The sequence below is a fragment of the Lepidothrix coronata genome, unplaced genomic scaffold (genome assembly GCF_001604755.1).
Source record: "Lepidothrix coronata isolate B3197 unplaced genomic scaffold, Lepidothrix_coronata-1.0 Scaffold22, whole genome shotgun sequence".
Lineage (NCBI taxonomy): Eukaryota > Metazoa > Chordata > Aves > Passeriformes > Pipridae > Lepidothrix > Lepidothrix coronata.
In genome coordinates this window covers 3,465,348-3,489,609 of record NW_016690202.1, presented here as the reverse complement: position 1 = coordinate 3,489,609, position 24,262 = coordinate 3,465,348, and the positions used below count along the sequence as shown (strand labels likewise).

Genomic DNA, 24,262 nt, shown 5'->3' with positions numbered 1-24,262 from the left:
AAAAAAAAAAAAAAAAAAAAAAAAAAAAAAGAAGAGCTTCCCAAGCAGTCAAGTTTAGTACAGTATTTAAACCCATTTAATTACTGTAATTAATTACACACCTGCCATTGATGTTCTTATTTACCCTTATAGGCTGTTCATTTGGCCTTCTCAAAGTACGAAGTTTGAAGTTGGTTTCTGTTTACTTACGTTAATAACTAATCACAGGAATCAAAAAGAGCTGTACATGGCTAATTGACCAGTTTGTTTTACTGTCCTCCATGGCAATGCTGATAAGGTTTTCTGACAGCATGCAAATCAGTCTGCTATCAGCAAAAGGCCTACTCTGTATAAAAAGCAAAAGGAGCAGGCAAGGTGCAGTTATTATCTAGGAAAGATAGCAGCCACTTGGGAAAAAGGAGATATTTCCTTTTGCTGGAAATATCAGGCCAGAGAGGAGGACAGGATTTAATAAGCTGCGAGGACAAGAGATCAGCAGCGTAATTAACTCCCAGAAGATCTCACTGAGTGTTCAGCAGAACCCCCACTCAGCAGTACTTCCACCTTCATTGGAATTAAAGTTTAATTTGGTGTCAAAGGGCAGAGGAAAGACCTGCATTATCAAGCGTGGAAATCAATGAACCAAGTGAAGGAAAAGGTCACATCCCCACTTGCAGCACAGAAGGTCAAGAAGGAAAAGTGCTCAGCACTTACTCTCAGTGTTGGTAGTGGGACAGATGAATGTTTTACCATACAGATTTGTCACCACCTCTCTTTCTGTGAAAGAATCTCCATTGCAATAGGAGAGGGCAATGAAGGGTTTTTTCTCTGTACTTGTGCCCATTGTTGTTGTTATTTCTAATCCTAAAGAGTTGTTGCAGAACTTTTTACCTGATTTAATGCAGGTATCCATCAGACAGGTGAAGCAAGCATTTCCATCTACAGTGACCTAAAACATTTCAAGACATCTTAGCTCACTCAGTGCATTTTTCTGGTGTTACTGGGCATTATATCCATCCTGCTACACCCATAAATAAGAATACTAGCTGCCATAAGACACCCACTTGCTATATGGAAAGTGAATAATTTTCCATGCACAATCTTTTCTGAGTAACAACTAGCAACCTAAATCAGTGCAGGTCATGAGTAGCATTCAGTTAGAAGCAAGAATAGCAGCTGGTAGGAAAATACTTCCCACTGTCAACTGGGTGCAGGTTGCCTGAATCCCAGGCTTTCCCCAGCATGGTAGAGCCGTCTCTATGGGGAGGCACTGCACTGAGAACAGTGCAAACTCACCTCAACAAATCCATCTGCAATTTGATCTCTTGCCTCTGTTGGGTAATATACCCCTTCTAATGAAGACATTTTTGCTCTTCCTGTGCCATTCCCCACCAGCCACCTCTCAGCTCTCACTGTTTTGCATCTGCTGCAGATATCTGAGTCACTGTCCTACTACCTGCTAATTTCTGAATGGAGTATGGCATGCCTGAGTGCAGTATAATATTATCACTATTACAGTACTTGGAAACTAAAAAAGGTTTTCATTCATCTTCAGAATGAACAGAATATCAACAGAAAGACAAACCCATGTAAAACAGGTAAGCATACATACTCTCCCCAATACTTGGCCCAATAGGCACGTAGGTCTTGGGAAATATCTTTCAACTTTGGTTGTATTTTCAGCTATTTACATTTGAACTCCACCTTTACTATTCCACATTCATTGTCCTTTCACTTCACACTTGCTTTACAGCTTTCACCGTGGCAGTCTTTTCAGAGCCACAACTGAGTTTACTCGATCAGCAGTAAGCTTTAGTAGGCATCTGCTTCCCTCTGCCAGATCATATGGATCCTCCATGAAAGAGACCTTCTGCTACCATTGATTTAGAAGCCCAATGAAACTTTTACATTAGATGTTCAAATTACAACCCGCAACCTTTTCATGCCCATCCCTGAGAAAATACAGTGGATGCTGCAGTTATTTGTAAAAACAAACTGTAAACATCACCTAAGCAAGTTGGGCACCGCACGTGTTTCCATAGCAGATAGATGAAGTAACTCCTATCTTATCCTGCCCAATCACCCCAGCTCAGACATGGGTGGTTCCCACCCGATCCATTCACTGTCTGATCAAACCCAGCCTTACTCTAAGACTGCAGCAGAGCAAGCTCACCCCTTTTCAGTTGCAGCTAATTAGAGTTCATCAGCCAGTCCCTCAGAGAAACAGTGGACACACATCTGCATTGCTTTCAGAATTAAGTCAGTAGTTTCCTTCCTCTTGAGCAACAAACTTGGAATCAGACATAAAAAAGCACTAATCCTGCTACAACTTTTACAGACTAAAAAAAACCAAAAAACCAAAAAAACACCAAACCAATTTAGGAACTCTTGATACACAGTTGTGATACATTTTAATTACTTAGGTGTAGATAAGACCTTCATAATGATTTCACTGTAGACAACCTAATATTTTTTTCAAGTGTTTTTTCAAATTCTTTTTCCATCATTATTCAGATTAATTCCTACAATGACAAAAATGTAAAAGCTGAAAGATCAGCTTCCATTCTTAAGTCTTTGAACAAAGACCACTTCACACTGGGAGCCATCAGCTTACAAAAAAAACCCCCAAAACTCCAAAACAATTCCTGTTACTACTTCGATTTCCTTGCAAAATTCTTTCTACAAATTTCATTGCATAGACTGGGATTTCAGTCTTGTATGAATTTTTTATATGTAAACCACAGATCAGTAACAAAAATACTCTCAAAACTCCAAACATACATGTTCATCAGAAATGTTTCTTCATTTTCTTACAACAGCTGTAGAAAAATTATAACTTTCCAGTGCAATACACAGGGTGTGCCAGTAGGTTTCCATAAACTTACAGGGTAAATTAATTTTATATATTCTAAATAAAAATTTAGCCAACAACAACATATCACATGGCTAAGTTTCAAAAGTGTGTATTTAACAAAATAAAGGAAGTTTAAATGATGTTTCTGTTTGACAGGTCTGCATAACTGCTCTTCTGTTGAATGTTTCTAAAGTGAGAATGAGAGTTAGAATTGTAATAAAAAGATATTTTCATTAGCATGCATCCAAACTGTGTTACCACAGGTCTGCTTTAATGGTTTTCGTAATCTCTACTTGCTTTCTGCACTGTTCAGACTAGCAAAATCTAATTCACAAGAATAATTCCAGAAAGGCTTGTGAGCTACCTCATGTTCTAGATGTTTGCAAAGTTGCTTCCACTGCAGAGTGCTGGTTTCAAAGGCAGGAAGTTCATCATCAAAAGTGTTACCATGTGTCTTCAGTGTCCAACATCCTGCACTGACAATGAACAACCAGTAATGCACCGACAATCTTGGCCGATTGCCTACAGGCAGCTAAAATGAACCTGTAACAAACACACACTGTGTATTTTGGAGTAAATGTTTTTAAATCTATATGTAGTTATTTTGCAAGCAGAAAAACGGGTGAAGTTCAAATGAAGGGGGAAAGAACATTTTAGGCCCTCATGGGTGCACTAGAGTATGTGTGTGGCCAGTTGCAGAGACAGAGACTTGGTATGACAGATTTCAGTTGCATCCTATAATTTGCCCACGCCCACTCTGTTTGCTGGAAATTCTGTCTTCATTATCTATCCATTTGGTCTTCAGAAACTCAAGCCAAAGATTCCTTTACTTTTGAATTGTTCTACAGTGCAATTCTATTTTCTGGGGTGCTGAATTTCTTCTGCAGAGCATTGAATGTCCCAAAGCTCTCCAAGCCGCAAAAGACAGAGCAAACTGCTATTTTGCTGCACTCCCAAGAGGATCTTGCAGTGGGGAAAATTTATTAGAATGACAATATAAAACTCTGCTGGGGGCAGGAACAAAAGCCTCTGCAACCAGGTATTAATCTTGGCTTGAAGCTAAAGGCAGAAGCATAGTCAAAAGAGCCTCTGTCCTCAGAGAGGAAGACTAATATTCCCCACCTTGCTTCAGCCAGCACAGCCAGCACCCTCATGGGCCCTCTGGGGCCTTTCTTTGCCCCTATGTCTTTTCTCAGACACAGTATTTCTTATGAGCAAGTGTTAGATCAATCCACAGAGAAAGAAGGCACATACAAGCATTAATGGCACAATACATTCCTCAACAGAAAACAGGACATAAGGACCCCACAATTCTACTGATGGACAAGTGCTGTCTACTGAGTCTCACTGTTATCCTGAGCAGGTGAGAAAAGGTAACACAGGGTGCAACATCAGCCCTGTGGCACCAGAACTACTGCATGTGCTGGGGAAGTTCCCAGGTAAAGAAAGCTCATCTCTGGCAAGAGGGAGCTAGAAGGCTGGATGGAATGGGAGTAGTAGTTTTTTACATCACAGATGTGTTTCCTTGTGTTTTTCCCAACATAAAAATGATTTTCATAAAAATCACTGATGTCAAAATCACTGGTCAAAGCCTGTGCATGGAGTATAAACCTTGTGGAGTGCTATGAAAAAATGAAGACTGCTGTTTGCAGACAATAGCTCCAGAACGTGGTCAGCTACATCAGTCCCACCACCTAAGCCATGTATGAAAATGAGCACTGACTGTACTTCGTCGGTCTTCAGTTACCTATATTATGCCAAGATAAATGGTCTTGTGCTAATTGTCCCTGCACCTGATGGAGCTATGTGCTTCCCAGCAGGATGTATTTCACCATTCTCAGGTATATGTCTAACCACTAACATGGAACAAGTAGTTCATTGCTTAAAAGGATGATGGACCAAACAATTAATGAAAGAGATAATGTCTAGAGAAACTTGTGGCTAGAGAAGGAAACTAGGAAGAAATCTCTGACTGATGAAAAGAGAAATCTGGAGGAAACTGTGGGAGCTAACCTTTTTAATAATGAATTTCATATAAATACAAACCAAAACTTTGTCCCCCAGAGCTCACCGCACACTCTCTTAAAATACCTTCCACAGCCAAGTGAGATTCACTCACCCAAAGAACTTGCAGCGACAATCAAAAAGTTGCATTTTTCTGTTCCCTCCCACTACCTCAAGTAAAACTGGTAATGGACGACCTGATACACAGTTCACATAAGGCAATCAGAGTCTCTCTATGCCCTTCAGTGGATGAGTCTCTCAATGGCACATTTGGCATGAAGCGGATCCTGTCTCTAAGATGAAGGAAGGAGACAGACAACTGTTTCCACCCGAGCAGGTGCTGTGAAGAGAGGGACATTGAGCATCACAGCAAGCACAGTTTATTTATTCCCTACAGGTTAAAGAAGGCTCTAAAGAGCCAAGGCTCTTGGCTGCCAAGGCTGTGCAGTGAAACACCTACACAAATCCTGCAGAGTCAAGCTGAATGCACTTGTTGGCTGAAAATAACAGAATCCCAGATAACCTGAGACACATTTTGAGGGCTGACCATAGAGATGCACTGTCAATAAGATCTTTTGTTTATTCATGGACTCCGTTACGCTGTCTGTTGAACACCGTTTGAGACACATACATCACAAACTAGTGCAGCAAGATCTTTAGAAGCACTGCTCATGTCAGATACCTTTAGTTTCTTGTAATTTCCAGGCATCAGATGTAGTGTGTGGCAGACCTGGGATGTGGGTTGGGAGACAGCACTATCTCTCTGCAGGAATAACCTCTTCCTTCCTCACACTGAGTCATATGCATCTATATGATGCTAATGCTGAACTGGTCAACAGCTTAAGGAAAGTTGGCTTCAAGGTGTAAAAGGATTTCAGCATAGGCCTTGAGGTATACGCACTTCATAATGGAGCAGTCAGGATTAAGCACTGGCCTTAATAAACAAGCAGGTTCCAACTTCAGCTGTTGTTCCATTCTGCAAATATTTCCACGCCAAAAAAGGCTTTTGGGGCTTCAAGGAAAACTGGTTTCTAAATAAAAGCATCTTTGTCATTAATTATCACAGACATCCCAAGATGTTCTTTGAATCTGAAGTCATTAGTCATTAGTGAGCCCTGTCCATAACAGAACTGTTAAGGCATAAAGGATAAGATTTAGTTTTGTCATCTGAAGACCACATTACTTTCTCTGGTTGGAAGTAGGTCAAGTGCCCTCAGGAAATAGCTATTTCATTCTCACTAGGAAGTAATCTGATACTCACACATCTACAGCTTTAAAACCTCAGTATGAGGTAAAGTCAAGGATGTCAGCTTAGTTTCTTGTTGCACTGAAAGGACAAGAGGTGATGTTTGAAATGAAAAATTTAGTATTTTAAGTCAGACACTCATGCAAATCACATTGTCAGTGAATCACATGCAGAGCTATTCAGTTTTCCAGCATCCCACACAAGACCAATAATGCAAGGAAATAACAGAGCAGCTACAGGATAGATCTTGCAAGGTAGCATGCACTGAGAAGCCATGCAATAGGTTAAGTGTGCTTAATTTAAAGGCCATGAGCAATCCGCACCACTATTATTTTCACTAGAAGCACTTGCTTACACAGTTGGCTGAGAATGGGATGAGACAGAGGATATAGGAAGAGACATTCCTGCATACTAGTGAAAACCATCATTACTATGCAGGTAGCTACAAGGGATTTTTATGGATGCTGTGTGTCAGGCCATCAAATTTTGCTTCTCCAGCTAGAAGTGATGCAATCTATCAAGTACATGCTCTGTCCTGAGCCATGTTTTTATTATTATTAATCTTTACTTCTTCAATAATTGCTTTTCTTTGAGAAGAGGCAATGAGGACCCAAAATCAGGTGAGGAGAGTTAGATGAATTATGTAACTCTGGTATGAGTTTCATGAGAGGATTGAAAACTAGGGCAAGTGAGCTCTGAGCTCCCTGCCACAGATTTTATTTTTTTACTTGCCTAGGGGAATAAAAGGGTGTGGCCTCATTTCTCCAATTTCAAAAGAAGGCAAAACTGTTCACTTTGTTTTCAGATCTGACACAAAATTCATGTGATGTTTATAGGAAAACAAAATCCTGCAAAAGAAACACAAAGCATCTCATTTTAATTATTTTAGAACATAAAGGCTGTACTAAAACTTAACAGAAGGTCACAGGGGAGGCAGGTCGATGATGTAAATAGTTATTACCTTAAAGGAGAGCTATGGTAGCAATTCTCATTTTCCCATAGCACTTTGCCAGCCTGCCTTGGCTCACTTGACTGGCCCTGAGTATCTTCTCTGATCCCTTTTGAGAAGTCCAGAGTCCTGTTCTTTGACCATCCAGGCTCCAATATACTAATTGAAGGCTGCCATGAAGATGCCACAAGACATTTATATGTATGTCTCCCATTCAAATTCCTGTCCTGTCCAGAGGAGGAAGTTCTTCGTGGATGGAGTAAGCCAGTGAGGATTACAAGAACAGGTAGTTCTAATACAGTTCTAATCCTACATGCAAACTGATCTGCACATTTTCTGCAAAGCTCCAGCAATCAAACCAAAAGTGAGGACAAATGACCATTTCCCACAGCACATGGTGAGGAGTTCCTACCTGCCCTGTCCTGCCCTAGGGATTTGCAAGTGCAGCCCTCCTCATGGCCACACTTGGTCTGACAACTGCACCATGTCTCTGCAAGCAAGAGGACCACATCCATTATCCAAGCCTACCTCATTAAGTACAATTATTCTCATTGTGCATCCCCATTATAGAAGATCCTCACGTTGAGCCAGAGGGATGTGCCAAGACCAGAGAGGGGATTAGTGACAGAGTGTGGGTAGAAAGTTTCTGGCTCCCACCCTGTCCTCTGACTGCACCTCTTCATCATGCAAGGGCTATTTTTTGCCAAGCAATATCTGAGGGGAAAAGGAAAAACAACAAAAAGACCAACAGGTTTCAAAATAACAAGTCTTTTACATATCCCCAGGTGCCAAGCCAAGAAACTCTCCTTAGCAGCCTAGCAGCTAAGTCAATCTGATTAACAAGTTCCCCTGCAATACAACAACTTCCTCTGGAAGCAAAGAGGAAGCCAGTACAGAAAGTTGGATTAAGGTATGAGAGGTACACAGTAGCCTATGCCACTCAGGAGGCTGGCAGAGAGTTGTGTCAGAGCTGCAGCTGCTCAGTGGACTTCCCTAGAGAAGGCAGCAACATTACTGCTACTGTTAAAGTGATGAGACCATGAAAAAATACAAGAGTGTTGCCCTTGAGAGTAATGGCTGCAATTTTTGGGCTGGACCATGCATTAAATGAGAGTCTGGCAGCAGTTTTGGGTGCAGCAAGATCCCAAGATCTTGCTGGCTTATTCTGGCAACTGGCAACATGCAGTGGAGTGAGAAACACAGCGTCATATAAAAACCTGTGAGTATGGATACTTATGGCTGGTTGGATTGAAGCTAATATGTTAACTTCACGCCTTTGGGGGAAAAAAAAGAATGCAGCCAACTTGTAGCAGACAAAATCATTAGCACACAGATAGATTTTAGTGCTGCGAAGATATTTACTGAAAAACATTAAATAATGCTGAACCCAGTAGAGTTATGCATAGCTCCCATTTACTTTACTGAACTAAAAGAACTCATTTGAAGTACCGCCTGTTACCTGAAAAAGAATGAAAAGCTATACATCAAGAAAAATAAAAGGTGAGCTTTGTCAAAAAGTTAAAATGGCAAATTTAGGGGAAATTATATTAATAAAGATCCTTTGTCAATGGTTGTATGGGTAATCATTTGATATTATCAAAGGCCTGGTACTAGTAAGCAGATAAACAGTATGTGCCTCAGTTTCATACAGGTTTAAATAAATTGATTAGAGTTTGGACTGGTAGTCAAATCAAAAAAGAAGTTGCAGATCAATCTAGATAGAATTTATATATTTAAAGGGTCAGTTTGATGAATAAAAAGTAAAACAACAAAAGAGATCATATTCTACACATTTAGCAAAAAGCTAAGAAAATGAAGTGCTAATCTTAGACCCCATCTACTAAACCAGTAAGGTAGAACAAGTCTCTCTAATTAACCAATAACCCAGAGGGCAGGGAGTTAACTTCTGGATGTTCCCTGCTTATTGTTTTATATGGTATTCATAATGGAAGGTGACATGATGAGTGTATAGAATTGCTCTGAATTTATCCCACTGGTGTTCCATTTTGCTATAAGATACTTAAATACTCAGAAAATAAAGGGAAAAAATATTACTATAATTTCATGATAAATTGGGTGCCCCCTTGAGAAGCAGGATATGGACTTCCATCTTAATTTCAAGGACCATTTTTTGCAGAGTAAAAAAACATGTACAGAGGAGACTGTCAGTGAAACAGAAGAAGTCTGAAGGTTGGGAACACTCTCTCAAATGTGAGGGAACATTGAGTTTTGAGTTCCAGGTTGGTGTATCACAGACAAGCATGCTGATTGCCATCTATTGAAGAGAAAGGGGGATCAACACCACTCCTACCTCTTGAGTGCAGCCAGGGGAAAAAAAAACCCAAACAATAAAAATCACTCAGCCTGAAAAATTTAACTTGAATCCATAAATAGAGTTTCCCATGAAGCCAACAGATTTGCACCAGTACAAAACTGATTAGCCACACTGGAAATGAGGCCTTCTATCTACTAAAGAGATTTTACAACTGAGATTGACATGCTCTTGGAGCCATGCTGTTTCTCCATTCTCTCTTGACAGAACCTCCTGGGTTATACAGTGGGAAGATTTGCCCTTCTACTCTTCTCTCTGACATTCAGTGACTCTCTATATTAATGGTAAATACTCGATCGCCTCTGAGGACTGGACACACAGTTATACAAATTCTCTTACTTCATTGTGGAGAATATAATCACAGGATGTAGCTTAGCAATCCTCCTCTTGGGACAGGCTTCAGCGTAGGATTCATTAAATGGTGACATGAAGGTATTTGTCAGGAGCAGCACATTAAAGGCTAACAAATAAGCTTATTAAACACATAACTTTTCCTCACATGACAAAAAAAAATAGGAGGTGTGCAAAGATTCCTTTCCACAGTACATATCTTGATTAGTCAAAGGATTAATACTTACTAATTCTATTTTTACAGTATGGACATCACTTCATAGCCAGATATCAGCCAAATTTCTTGAAAATTTGGGCCCCAACAATTTTGTTTAGCTTTGTTTAGGACTGTGTTCAGACATTGGGCTAATATAACAAGATTTTGAATAAAATTGTCCTGAGTATAGCAAAGTAAAAGCGATGTTCCAGTTTGCAACTGAGGCAAGGCCCTACAAGAGAACTCTTACCCCCTTTCTAAGCTACAGTTAATTCACTTATTGATTTGTGATCTTATTAAATCACAAGTCTGGTTCTGGAAAATCTTTCTAATTCTTTTCCTGCTGTCTCTGGCAATAGGCACCATTTCTGGAATATGAGCAGGAAGGAGACGCAATGGCTATTCACATCATGCTCCATGTAAACCAGAATAACATCAGTATGTGCTTAGGACTTCTAAAGTCAAAAGACACTCTCGTTTTCCTCCTTTCCTCCTTTAACTTCCTCAGTCATTTCTTTAACCCTTAACATTCTTGTTCACCATATATCTTTGTAACAACTAATTCCATAGTGTAATTAGGTGCAGTGTGAAAAAGTACTTATTTTGCTTGCTATAAACCACTTGCTTAAACATTATTTTTCTCTCTGGCAGGACTTCATGTGTTCAGAATGGGATTTCATCTGTCAATTTACTGTTTTGTCATTCAGATATCTCAGATCTTTACAATAAGATCTCAGATCTTTACAATAAGATCTTTACACAGTTCTTTACAATAAGGTTCCATTGCCAATAATCTAAATGCTTTGGTATTATCTTCTGATTTTGTCATCTCACTATTCATTCTGCTTTTTAGATCATATGAATATGGTGAGTAGAACCATGACTTCTGTTTCCATTAGGAAAAAAAATTCTTTCTTTTCCTCCTGTATTTTAGTCAACCATTTAACCCTGAAATGAATCACTTAATCCTGAAAGAATCTTTATTTTTTTTTTTTTAGTACCATGGCAGTTTATGAACTTTAAGTGTTTGAAAATCCACATCTAATTGAAAATCCACATATTTAATATTATGGGCTTGCTGATTCTAAAGAATCCTAATGGCTGACAAAGCATGCCTTTCCTTCATAAAATTCATGCTGATTCTTCTGGTATATTCCATGTCCTGTTGACCATAATCTTCATCATACTATCTACCATATCGAAGCACCTACAATAAAATACAGTCTCATCTGGATGATTTGCCAGTCTTCAACTTATTGTTTCATTACACTAATTTGCATTATCACCTCCAACAGGACAGTCAGGATCAAGCTGAAGACACTCAGGCTTACCAACATAAAATTCTACAAGTTCAGCCACTGGTGCCAAGCTAGAATGGAGTGGTGAACACACACTCTTCTAATATAACTTCAGGCAACTCAAAGAAAACACTCTGTCCATGAGGGTCCTCTTATTCCCTTATTAAAGCAAATAATAATAGTCTATTTTTCACACCACTGGTCATCTAAGGGCATCCAGTGTAGAGGTATTTGCAAAAAAATCTGTGCACATAATGAGATTCTACCTTGGGTAAGGGTATCCTAACCATTCAGTAACAGCAGATATAATTAATTCCAGTAAAGCAACACTGTTACATCAGCTGAAGGTGACCTGGCATCCCTTTTTGGCTGTAAGAGGCCGGGGCTATCAGGAGTGTCCTGATCTCCTGTCAAAAGTCCTTTTTGGATGCTATTTTGTTCTGGATTTTTGCCTGATGGGATTTTTTTCCTGTCTCCATCCCAAGTCAGGGCTCTGGAAAAAAGCCTATAACAGTTACACTGAATAATTTCGTGCTGTTCACAGCCCAGTCTGTAGTTAGCAAAAAGCTTGTGTCTATTGGAAAAGTTTGGCTTTACTGTGAAATTTAAGGACCTGCCACCTTTGGCTCGGGAAAGAGCCTCTGGGTAAGGCAGAAGGTCTCTCATAGGAGAGACCTATATTCACTACAGTCCATGCACCAACATCTCTCAGTTTTCTCTTTATGCAAAGTTAGTGACTATAGAGGAGTACAAATTATTTCTTTGAGCATTGTTTGCAAGACAAGTTTACTGTAACAGCAGTGTGCTTCCTGTGCAATGGGAATATCCACCCAGAGCTTGCTGCCTGGATACCCATGACAGCAGTGCTCATAACACTGACATCCTTTGGGTGTTCCAAGTGGCAACAACACACATTGTCTATTGTCTGCGCATGAAACACCCTGCATTTGGTAAAGTTGGATCATATTGAGGTAAAATTGCTCTTAAAAGCAATTGAAGAATAACTCTGCTTAATTTTATGAACCAGAGTCACTTTAAAGACCTTTTGGTTCCAACTGAAATCAACAGGTGTGCTTAGACTACAACACAGCCCACATGAGGTGACAGAGCCAAGCTGCAGAGTTGCTGACAGACAACTCCCAAAAGGTAAACCAGGAGAAAAATGCACTTCAGCTTGTGTTTACAAATGCACACATGAACGTGCAAAGAATCAGCAAGGCACGCATCAAAAGGTACCTGAAAGCGTGGGAAATGCCGTTCCTACCAACTGTGATGTTAGTCGGCACTGTTGGGACTAAATGACTTTCAAAAGTAACATCGTGTGTTTGCAGACAGACTCACAAAACTTGTACATGTCTGTGGCCTAAGCACTTAATGAGATGCCTATTTCCATAAAAACAGGGATGCTGCGGTAGCACAAAAAAAGAAGGCCATTAAAGCTGAAGAGAATCATGTCTCTTACTTCAACTCATACAGCCTGAAGGGACTTTGCAGGTTGTCACAGGTGACCTGGCTGCAGGGACACTGAAAGGTTGAGTGGAGCAACCACAGCACACTGCAGTGCTGCTGTCATTGCAACACCATCAGCAATATTCACACTCACTGCAACAGCTGGGGCAGAGACGAGGTGACAACAAGATGCTGAGACATGTCTAGGATACACAAGTACAGGTCACTGAGAATGAGAACCTGGTCAAATATGCATATTAACCTGTCAAGTGTTTGCAATGCCCAAATTTCTCAGATGCATTTCCACAGACTTCTTCAGGTTTACTTGCATTAACCTTCAAGGAAGAAAAGAAAGAGAAGAAAATCCACAGTGCAGTTTAATCAGAGGAAATAATCAAGCACATGACAGCCTTAGCCCTGGGCCTTTCTTGTACCTAGTAGGTCAATAGGCTTTTCCCCTAGCACAGTGGTGGTTTTGCTGCTAGGAGGAATGCAGCAGAAAGAATAACTGTTTTGTTTACTGAGGAAACTCAGAGGCCAGGAATACCCGTACGATTAGGACAGAGCTAGAACTCCTGTTTACTAGAGATGGTAAGAAAGCAATTTAAGGAATTTCCAAGTGAAATAAACAGGCAAGACCAGATCCAGGCCCTTCTCAGGGCAAGATCCAGCTCTGGTGACACAGGCTCTGACGGACTGCATAGGGAATCAGCCCCTTTTCCTAAAACCCAAAGGCCACCAAATTCTATCATATTTCCCAGAGAGATGTGAGAATGCAAGAACAGGCTAAGATCATGTGTGTTTGAGATTCCTAAACAAATCTATAGTCTTTTGTTCCAAGCAAAAACTAGCAAGGGATGGTCTCCCTTCCCATAGTGTAAATCAAGATTAAAGTGCAACTATGTTCACTTTATGACATCTGAGATTCCTTCTACAGACGCTAATAGCACTGCAGCTATCCTTGTCTTTCTAAAACCCATCAGCTCTGCCCACATGCTGAGCCAACATTCACAGGGACAATTTTCTACCAAGCAACACTGAATTTTTATGGCCAGACGCGAGTGCAAGTTGCTAAAGCAGAAGCACATGGATGGTACTGTAACTCTGGGTATTTATTAACAGTCTTGAGAGCTGAAACGTGCCATTTTTTCAAGCACTTTAATGTCTAGGGGGGATTAGATTCCTCTTCTCACTAATACTTTTCTTACTTTATGTACTTTCCTACTTCTACTATATTCTGCATGATAGGTTACTTCCTAATCCAACCTCTCCTTTTGCTCTTCTAGCTCTCTGGACCCTCTTTAGCTCCTGTCATTTCACTTCCTTTTCCCAGTATACCTCTAAGGTATCATACTATAAAAGCAGCAGACCGTAGACATCCTACAGATGGGCTGTCAGCACACACATTAGAGGAAGAGACCTCTGCCCTGCCATGGGGAGACATTCTCAGTGATGGAAAGGTCCTGGGGAGCACGTTGCCTCCACAGGCTTTTGAAGCAGCTGTAGGACTGCCCATTGATCCGTGTCTGGTGCCCCTGCTGGTTGTGGTAAGCATCTCACTGGTACCTTCATGCCATAGGCAGCTCTTTTGGTCATGAAGGAGTCTAACCACAAATAAGCATAGTGCAGCATCAGAGGCAAACCCCTAGGCTTAGAGAACATGCTCTTCCCTTTCCCAGGGCAAGTCGGGAGGGAGGGAGAATAATGTGTGATCACAAGGTTCAGGGATTTCTTCATGCTTTTATGAAATATCTGGCATTTTTTCAAAAACCTCCTTGGGATCTCCCTTTCCTGCTCCTTGCCCACACAGTGATTGTGTTTACTGTCAATCTCATGTGATTTTGTTCACTGCCACCCTCCCTTTCCCAGCACTCTGGAAGTACAGCACTGAGCAAGAATGCTTGAGGAGGCAGCTGGCAGCATTGCAGCAATTCCTCAGCTCCCCAGACCCTTTGCTCCACAGAGAAAAATATAGAAAGAGCAGATACAGACCTGCTCTTTTGTTACCCTAGCTGACAGAAAGTTTGTTCTGCACTGGGAAAACTCGATGCAAAGAGGAAGGTGGATGAAAAGTATTTTGAGCACACTTCTCATTTTCCTGCATTGGAAATCAAGAATAACAGAAGACACAGAAGTAACAAGTACTACTCCCAGATCCCACTATGTGGCACAGTTTAGAGCCCTCTTTGCTGCAACATTTACTTACACACTGCAATTCTTGTATGTTGGCAAGGTCTTTCTCATCCTCTTCACAGTCCTATGGCTGCCTACATCATACACGACAATAAACTGCAATTTTCCATGCTGTATCAGCCCCATTTTGCTTCTCAAAGTCTTTTCTTGTTCCGTCTAACAAATTGTGCTTCATTTCATAAATGCCTTGGGAAAGGCATTTTTCCCTTTTGCAATAAGAGGAGCTTCTTTTTGAAACCTGAGCTCCTACAGGAACTGTCTGCACTATACCTGCACCTATTTAATCAAATCAGCACAAATTAATTATTTTTTTACTTACTGCAAAGAAAGGTGACAAAAAAAAAATGTTGTCAGGAAAAGCAATAATTGTTTTATTTGAGGTTTTTTCAAGGAAAAAGTAAACACAAAGCTATCACATTCAGGTAAATGTCAAAAGTGTGTGGCTGGTTATCCAACAAGAACACACATTTTCCAAAATCAAGTATACTTTTCTGAGAAATTGTTTCTGGCTGAGAATCAAGTTCTTCTTTTCTTTAAATTGTCAGATTATTGATCAGCCCTGAGCAATATTCCTGTAAAAATATAGGATGGATTATTTTTGCTAAGTTTAAATTCCATTCCTTATTACCTTCCATTAAATCAATAAAGCCAATTTAAAATTAAATTAGGGTGTCAGAAATTATATCAGTTCAAACTAAATAGTTTCTACTTCTCTTTTTTTTTAAATGAAAACTGATGTACCCATATACACAGGTTTCAAAATACATACACCCAAACACCTGAATGGGATGATATTGGTCTACATTTGCGTGTGCATATACATGCTTAGGCCTGGAAATAGCACTTTAAATTCCTCTACTACCCGTAAAAATGTTTCTTGCCCTGGAAGGTCAGGTTTTTTGTGTGACAATTAATTCCTCTATCAAAGGTTGTTTCTGCAGGAAAAGATGGTATTTTTGAGATTCTGAGATGTTACTGAATCAGATATTATTGCCAAGGTAATGTTTTGAAATTTTTAATTATATTACGATTGCTTCTTCCCACCATCTTCACGAAAGTTTTACATTGCCCTTTGATGAATTTGGGGATGAAGTAATAATTGTCTTTCTAAGATAGAAAGGTTCATGCAGTTACATTGCCTACATGTACTCTCCTAGCTGAATAACTTGCAAACCCTGTGAACTAGTTTCAACCAATTTCAACACAGTAGCAGAGTTCTCACAAATACTGAGTCTAAAAGTTTCATGAAAATAGGTGACTTGCTTTCCAAATGGTATGGCTGCCCCATGGCTGTAGTTTGCTTCCACTCGCATTGCATTTGTTCACTTCCTTGCTACTGCTGTCTTGGGATGGAGGCAGTCAGGACAAAGTAAGAAGTGAGCCCAAATTGAAGGCAATGGTCTAGAAAGCAAAAGGTGCAGCTAGCAATCAAAAATGTGCACACACACTTCTCAGTCCATGGCTTCCATCCACTTTGCTTCTATAATCTCCCCTGACAGACCTGACATCACACACAATGCAATCATTGGCAGAGAAGGTACACCACAGATGCAGCAATGTGTTAGCAAAGGGACTGATGAAGGAACAACAGATGAAAAAAAAACCCTCTTACTTGTTGGCATTAAAAAATATGGTTCTCAGGAAATTTAGGGGCTTTATATAGCATAAATTTGGCTGAACACATGCAGGTCACTTTAACAGTTAACCGGATCTGTAGACACTTTTGGTTTATCCCACTCCGCTCGAAACCAGACATTTAATGAAATCTTCCAGCTATGCAATGAAGTCATATTTTACTGTCCTGTGTGATGATTTGGCTTCTCTGAATTAAGATCCCACACAAATACCCACTAAGTAAACATAGATGCTTTTAATTGCTAAAATAATATCTAGCCTTGTTGTTTCTCGAAAAGAGGCTAAATTAATACACAAATTTTTATAAACAGGAGCATATCACACTTATTCCAGCCAAAACCATGATTGCTCATCGGGGCAAGACACATGTTTGCAGAAAGAGAATTAGATTTTACAAGAGTCACATTTCTTTGTTTCCATCATTATGTTTATTCCCCTTTAAATACATACGCCAAAATTGGACTTTAAAAAAGGTGATGCTAGGTGATAAGTAAAGTAAGTAAACAGCACTGTCCATACTTTCATTGTTCTTTTTTACTGTATTTCAATCTTGTTTTTAAGGCTGGTAGACTCCTGACAGCCTTATGTTAGTCAGCATGGCTCAGACAGGAAAATCAGTCTACCATGGATTCCTGACTCTATGTACACAGACAGAGGTGAAGAAATAATCTATTATCACACAGGCATAAACCTGACTTTTTGGACTGCATCTGAATACACACCGCCAGGGCTCTGACATGGCTTTTTTCTCACCCTATATTCCCAAAGAAGTTGTCTGCATCCCTACTGACACAGAGTGTCTACAGACAAATGCTGGTACATAAAGCGAAACTACAGCTCACATATCAATCTTAGATCCAATAATGCTGTGGCTTTTTGTGAAGGTTCAAAACAATCCTTGCAAGCACCTGCTGTGGTGCAACTGTCAGTGCCTACATTTTAGCTATTTTGTTCTTTGTATTACGCGTGAGACAGAGGTGCATCCAGAGATATTCTCTGTGTCCATTGCAGCTTTCTGAGCTTCTGCTGAAGTACTAAACATTTTGGAGAATGCCGAGTGCACTCAGTTTCCGTTTACCTCAACAACATGCGAAGCACCTGGCAGCATCCAGCCTCAAAGCTAATTTCTGGCTCGTCTTGGCAAGTTTGCATCTAAACTTTACAACTAAGGCCTAGACTCACATGAAATTAATGCTCCTCCTTCACTGGTATAAACTTCAAGTAAAATCTGAGTTGAGAAAAAAACCTTGCAGCAGAATAAATCTCTGACATTTTATGGTTAAAAGAACTGAGAAGTGCAATTTGAAATTGCTCCTTATGTAACAAGAGCCTGAGAACTGCACTAATATTTAATTGAGGGAAAAGTAACTGAAGGAGAATTGCTTGGAGATCTGCCAGAAGGATTTTAACAGCTGGAAGTTGAAAAGTGATTAATTTTGACAGCAATAAACACTCCATGTTCATAAGCAATTATGTTTAGGTTTCCGAGCTGCTTGAATTCTTTTCTATGTACTATTAACATTTTATTATCCAGATAGGATTTTGGATTATCGTCATTTAGAAAATTTATGAAAACCCACTTTTTCCCTAGCACATACCTGCTTATCTTGGGAAAAGTGAATGCATACTGGAATTAATAACTCATAAGAACTGGACTCAGTGAAAAGTGACCACATTTACACAATCTTTTAAGAGAAGACAAGGGACAACTGCTAGGGCAAGCCCAAGAAAAGAGAGAAACACATCTTTTTTCTCCAACAAATTCAAGAGCCTGTGATATGCCTGATAACTATTTTTATGATCTCTCCTGACATATGGCAATGGCTACCAAACCCATAGCTGTTACAAAACATAGTCTCCTTTGAACAGATACAGGCATAACCCTGACTACATCAAGAGAGAGAACAAGGGCATTAAGGGTAAGCTGAAGTAATTTCTTGACTGTACCACACAATTAGACACAGCAATGGAGTGGTCAAAGTGAAGTACATTGGCTGGACATCATAACTTTGTGCTGGATCTTGAAGATGCAATGAGATAGATATCTGATATAAGACATGAGGAATGAGACATCTAAACAGATTAAGCTTAGGAATTATCAGCTGAGGGCATGGAATCCTCAGCCATGAAACACTTTGCAGATATTAGCGTGTGAAGATGCAGTATAGTCCTAGCCATACACAATATTTGACTAGTAAGCAAAGCCTCCCTGGACATGCTCTGCCTTAAGCAAAATCCGGTACAAACTTGCAGCCAGCTGGGAAGAGTGGCCAGCTCCTTTACCTGCAGATAGATGAAGGCATTCAGCTCTCCAGTTGTAGATGACCATCTTTGGGAATCCATCCTTGAAAAAAAGTCCAAGGACTACTGATACCCCAAGTGGAAGAAAAGACCAAAATCAGTTCTGCCCTCCTGTGTCTGAAAGAACTCATACAAATGGCTGAAAATAAGAGAATCCAGAGGAAACATATAAAATGACCTCCCTTAGGGAAGAACATGGCTGGAATTTTTTTTTCTTGCAAGTATTATGGTTACAGCTGTAAGAAAACTCTTCACAATTAACAGCAAAGGAAGACTGTTTGCTGCAACAGGGAGTTCTGAGGTACTGCCAGTTCTGGCACACGAACCTCTGAGGAGCTCACAATGAAACACAATCTCCTTAACCGGCACGTATTGTCTATGAGAGACAAAAGCAACAGGCTCAAATTGCAGCCGATTTCATGGGGCACACCCTGTACTGATAAGGCAAACATCAACCCTCACATCTGCCACCGGTGGAGCCTCACCCCTGAACAGAGCAAGTGGTGGTGCAGCCCCCTGTGTAGCCCCCTGTGCAGGCTGGGGAGGACAAGAGCAAGGAATACAAGGTGCGGGGAGCTCTGCTGGCATAGCAAATCCACCGATAGGCACATACCAGCCATTAGATAAACATCTATGTGATGTCAGTGTGGAGGGGGAAACTATTTCAACTAACCCTTTTCTCTCTGCTGCATATTACCCAACCCATACAAAGCTTAACAGAGGCTGATTTGTTGCAGTGCACTTTTGTCCTAGCATGGGAGATTCCCGGATTCATATATAATCTCCTGGCTTTCTTCCTCACTATAAGAGGCATTGAAAATATTTGCCAAGCCCTTGGCATAGTTTTGGAAACAAAGAACTAGTAAAACAAGGAGAAGAATGCAGTTGCAAAAGGGAGTTACATTTAGGAAGTGGCGTGTGGGAATTCTCCTGTGGTAGTTTGATCCAGGCATTTGATGGGTATTAATACTGGTCTCTAAAGACAGTGATTAACTTAGACTAGATACACATCTTGCAAGTGGCTTTACTTCGGGAAGATGAGTTACCTCACCGGCTGTTTTGTATTCTAGGTTGTAACTGAGTGTGTTTCCTATTCCTGTCATTCCCCTCTAGCTGCTCCCAGAGATAACCGTAGAAAGAAAGGAGGACAGGGTGAAGCAGAGAAGGAAAGGACAGGTTTTTTTGAGCTACACTTTATTTTCCAGATGAGTCTGTTGAAATCAGGCAGAGATCTAATACTGTACCTATCATCAGGTTTTTCCTTCATGGGAAAAATCACATGGCCTGGGTCATTTGTCAAAGACCTTTCACAGCTGGAAGTTGAAAACAAGAGCATAAGGCCCAAATGTGGAATGCCCAACTCACTAACAACCTTTGTGCTGAGCCAGAACATTTCGTTGGGTGAAACTCCAGACAGCTCTAGTGTCAAAATTAAAGTTTTTTTAAAAGAGGAATTTGAGAAGCTGCCAAGAAGGGATCAACATTTCTTCCTCTGTAACCTTTCAGAGTTTTATTTTAGGAAGGGCTAAGTAAGGACTTGGCATTTATCCCCAAGAGGCATCGTACTTATCCAGTCCCATCCTACTTTCCACGTGCCTGATACATGGGCATTTCTTCCTTTGTAACTTCTCAGTGGTTTACTTCACTAGGTAACTCCAACCTTAAAAAACGAAAGCTTCAGGAAGATGGTTAAAATCAGCATCATGTGCTATTCAGTTCTTTTGATATTTAATATCATGATATGTATAAGAACTGTGCAAATTGAATTAGTCTCAGAAACAGTCTTCTTTAGAGTGGACTAGTATATGTTTACTGAGCCTCCATCTGGTCAGCGGAAAACAGAAAATTCCTTCAAAATGGCTTACCTCCATCCCCATTTTTCTCATTCTATGAGTAAATTTAGAGCTGGCTTCCCGCCAAATCTCCAAAACTCACCAAAAGCTTTTTCCCTCCCTCCCCCAAACAAACAAACAAAAAAACTATAGAAACTGAGAGAAATTTAAACCAATCGAATTATATCAATGTATATATGTATTTTTTACATATATACACTTACAGTTATATACAGTAAGAATATTATGTACAGCTCCCAAAAAGGGGAAGAGAGGAAGGGAATATGGGAAAAAAGGGACAAAAAGGGACAAAAAGGGAGAAAACAAAACAGATATGCACAATCGAAAAACTCAGAGACTAGCAGAATAAAGAATTAGCAAAAGAATATCTTACTAATCTCCTTGGGGCAGCAGAAATCGTGCTGAAGGACCACCGGCACCCTCCACCTCCCAGGGTCTACCAGGCCTCACTAGGCTCACTCCCCCACACAGCAGAACCAACAGCAGGGAACCTGTGCCTTCAGAACCACCGGAAGGGAAGAGGGTGAGATCTCTTATCTGCGCCTTATTTATATGTTGTGTTATGCTAAAGGATGATATGGAATACTTCCTTAGATTTCTCACCCCCATTGCTAAGGAAGGCCTAAAAAATCCAAAAGCCAACCCACTACATTCTATCATGAGCTCCTTCCTTCAGATGATGGAGCAGATGGAGGACAATTAAGGGAGGAGCAGTTGGTAAGAAAAATGAACAACAGTTAATTGGAAAACCCAGTTAGACTATCTGGCTGAATACCCACTTAAATACCTTTTTTCCTGTGTATTTTGGGGGTCACAGACACAAAGAAGGCATTACTGTGAAAAAGTGAAGATTCTGTGTCTAATACTTGAGCAAAATGGATTGGGGAAATATTTAGGCTTGCCCAGATAAGTGCAACAATTTGCTGTAGCTTCAGAATCAAACTTGAACAATCCTTAAGCATGACACAGTAAGAAAACTGCATCACAGCCCTGATACTTTTTTCGTTTGCATTGATAAAATGTACAAGACATGTACCTCATCTCTGGCAACATGTCTTCTCTTCCCCCTTATTAATACAATGTCTTGTTACTGCAACCCTCTAATGATCAGCTATCAGCAAACATCTTTCAGAGCCACTGCAAAATGTATCTGTACATTTGCCCCGCAGAGAGTGCAGAGGGTCAGGATTCTTTAGGATATGGTGTGGAATGGCACTGCTTTCGTTGCTGGCTGTTAGTCGTCTTAGATGCTACCTAGTCCTAGCTAGCTGGAAAGCTAGCTTAACTGCTAGGTGTAGTAAGTGGGAATTTTGACACAGCCTTCAACAGAGCCAACATCTCAGATCAGCTGCAAACATAGATGCTGCAGCATGTTAAGTATTTGTTCTTTCCACTTGAGAATTGAGAATATTTCATACCTGATAACAGCAAAGCATCTTTGATGTGTCACACTTTTAAAAAGACCCACGTACCTGAAAATCCTGTAGTCAGTTTGGCACTTGTTCTCGCAGAATCATAGAATTGTTAGGATTGGAAGAGCCCTCTGGAGATCATCTAGTCCAACATCCCTGCCAAAGCAGGGTCACCCAGAGCAGGTGACACAGGAACTCATCCAGGTAGGTTTTGAATGTCTCCAGAGAGGGAGACTCCATGACCTCCCTTGTCAGCTTGTTCCAGTGCTCTGCCATCCTCAATGTAAAGAACTTCATGTTGAGGTTAAACTTCTTTTGGTTTACTTTATGATCATTGCCCCCTGTTCTGTCCCTGGGCACCACTGGCTGGCTCCATATTCTTGGCACCTGCCTTTGAGACAATGATATGCATTAATGAGATCTCCTCTCCATCTTCTCTTCTCTTGACAGAACAGGTGCAGCTCCCATAGTCTCTCCTCATAAGAGAGATGCTCCAGACATCTCATCATCTTTGTAGCCCTCCACTGGACCGTCTCCAGTAGCTCCTTATTTTTCTTGTGATAAGATAAAGAGTACTGGACAAAATACTCCTAGTGTGGCCTCACTAGTGCTGAGTAATTCTCATTCTCCACCTGGCTCTGAAGAGACAACATCCATTCAGACACGTTTAATGACCAGTAGGGAACCCCAATAATATGTAAAATAGGCTATCACCGTGAGTCCTCCACCTTCTTTCTAATGCTGTCTCCTAGGATACAGCAATGTCTCCAGTTCCCCCCATGCTCTGCATCTCTGCTCCATCTTTATTACTACTGAGATGTTTTGGATTTCTCCATGGAGGCATTTAATAGAATTTATTGTTAGCTACAAACTCTGCAAATCCAGTCCCTGGAAGATAAGCCAATGCAATATGCTGGCTTCAAAGCTGGCAGGATCAAACTAAGCAGGATCATTTGGTGGGATTTCTGCCCATAAGGGAGCTGAATGCCAGGTCATGCAGGATTACCAAGGGGAAGTAATTTGTCTTGTATTGCAAAGCAAGTGTGACTTTGACTGAGGTCTCCCTTAGTCTTTGAATCACCCAAGGTGAGGATGGGGTTAAAAGAAAGGATTCCTAAATGCAACTCTGTTCCAAAAAGGTTAGGGATGAAACTAAAAGCAATGATGTACTGTTATTAAAATAGCACCTAGAGCTGAATGCCAAGAGCCTCTCTAAACACACAGAAACGATTCCTGCACCAAAGAATTTTCAGTATGAACAGACAAGACAAAGACAGTACTGTTGTTCTCATTTTGCAAACACTGAACCTAGACACAGAGACTAAGTCACCACAGCACAGTGATTAGGTCACTTGCCAAGGTCATATGAGGGCTCTTTGCTAAAGCCAGGACCTGAATCTATTTGTATGTCTGAAACATAGTCCTATGCTTCAGAAAAGCAGTCCCCTTAGTCTTCCCAATTTTCCAGAATTGTATTGGTCCAGCTTTGATTTTCAGAAGGAAAAGTCAAAGATACTTTATCTCTGCACCCAATCCCCAGCAGCAATGAAGTTTGAATGCAGGAAGAATATGTTTCCGTAAACCAAGCCATGTTCTTTATAGGCTTAGGCTCACATCTTAAAGAACCTCTTATTCAGTCAGAATGTTGCCACCTTGCCCACTGTTACATGCACAAAAAATCCCAGCAACAGGTCATCTAATACTTGCTTGTTGTGTAAAAATACCCTTTTTTATTGCTTGCAAAACAGTGGGAAGGAATCCTATGTAACCACACTATTGGGCACCTGGCCCGGCAAAAAACTTTTGAAGTAATTTATTCCAACAATTTTATAAAGATAATTTTAATAAATGTCTTACTTCAAAACAAAACCCAATCCAGCTCTTTATAGTCAACATCTCTGTTCTGAAGTCCAAAGCAATGAAGAGGAGATTTCAAAGGTCGAAATGCCAGTATTTAATTCTCACTTACTTTCAAGGACTTTAGGGACTTGATGACTCTTTGTGCCTCTCCAAATCTTTAGACATTCTCAGTCTTACATCTATAATGCTATTGGGCTCTTAGGTATTACTGAGAAGTCTTTCACTTCAAACTCAAACTGAGATATTTTATGTGCATGCTACAATAAGACATTTCTGTTGTTCTGAAACAGATTGCTTATCTCTTCTGGCTGATACTGTCTTCTCCCCTAAGCATTTTACAGGAAATGAAT

At 40.4% G+C, this 24,262-nt stretch overlaps 1 protein-coding gene across 1 annotated transcript in view; it reads right to left on the bottom strand.

Annotated features, from left to right (window-relative positions):
* The window catches only part of LOC108494011, a 43,464-nt gene extending 22,215 nt beyond the window's left edge, over positions 1–21,249 (bottom strand). Inside the window, exons 1-2 of the mRNA XM_017808076.1 lie at positions 21,244–21,249; positions 21,014–21,076 (exon numbers count right to left, since the gene is read on the bottom strand). Of these exons, the coding sequence (XP_017663565.1) occupies positions 21,014–21,076; positions 21,244–21,249 (69 nt within the window). The remainder of the gene's footprint in view (positions 1–21,013; positions 21,077–21,243) is intronic.
* Between the last annotated feature and the right edge of the window lie 3,013 nt (positions 21,250–24,262).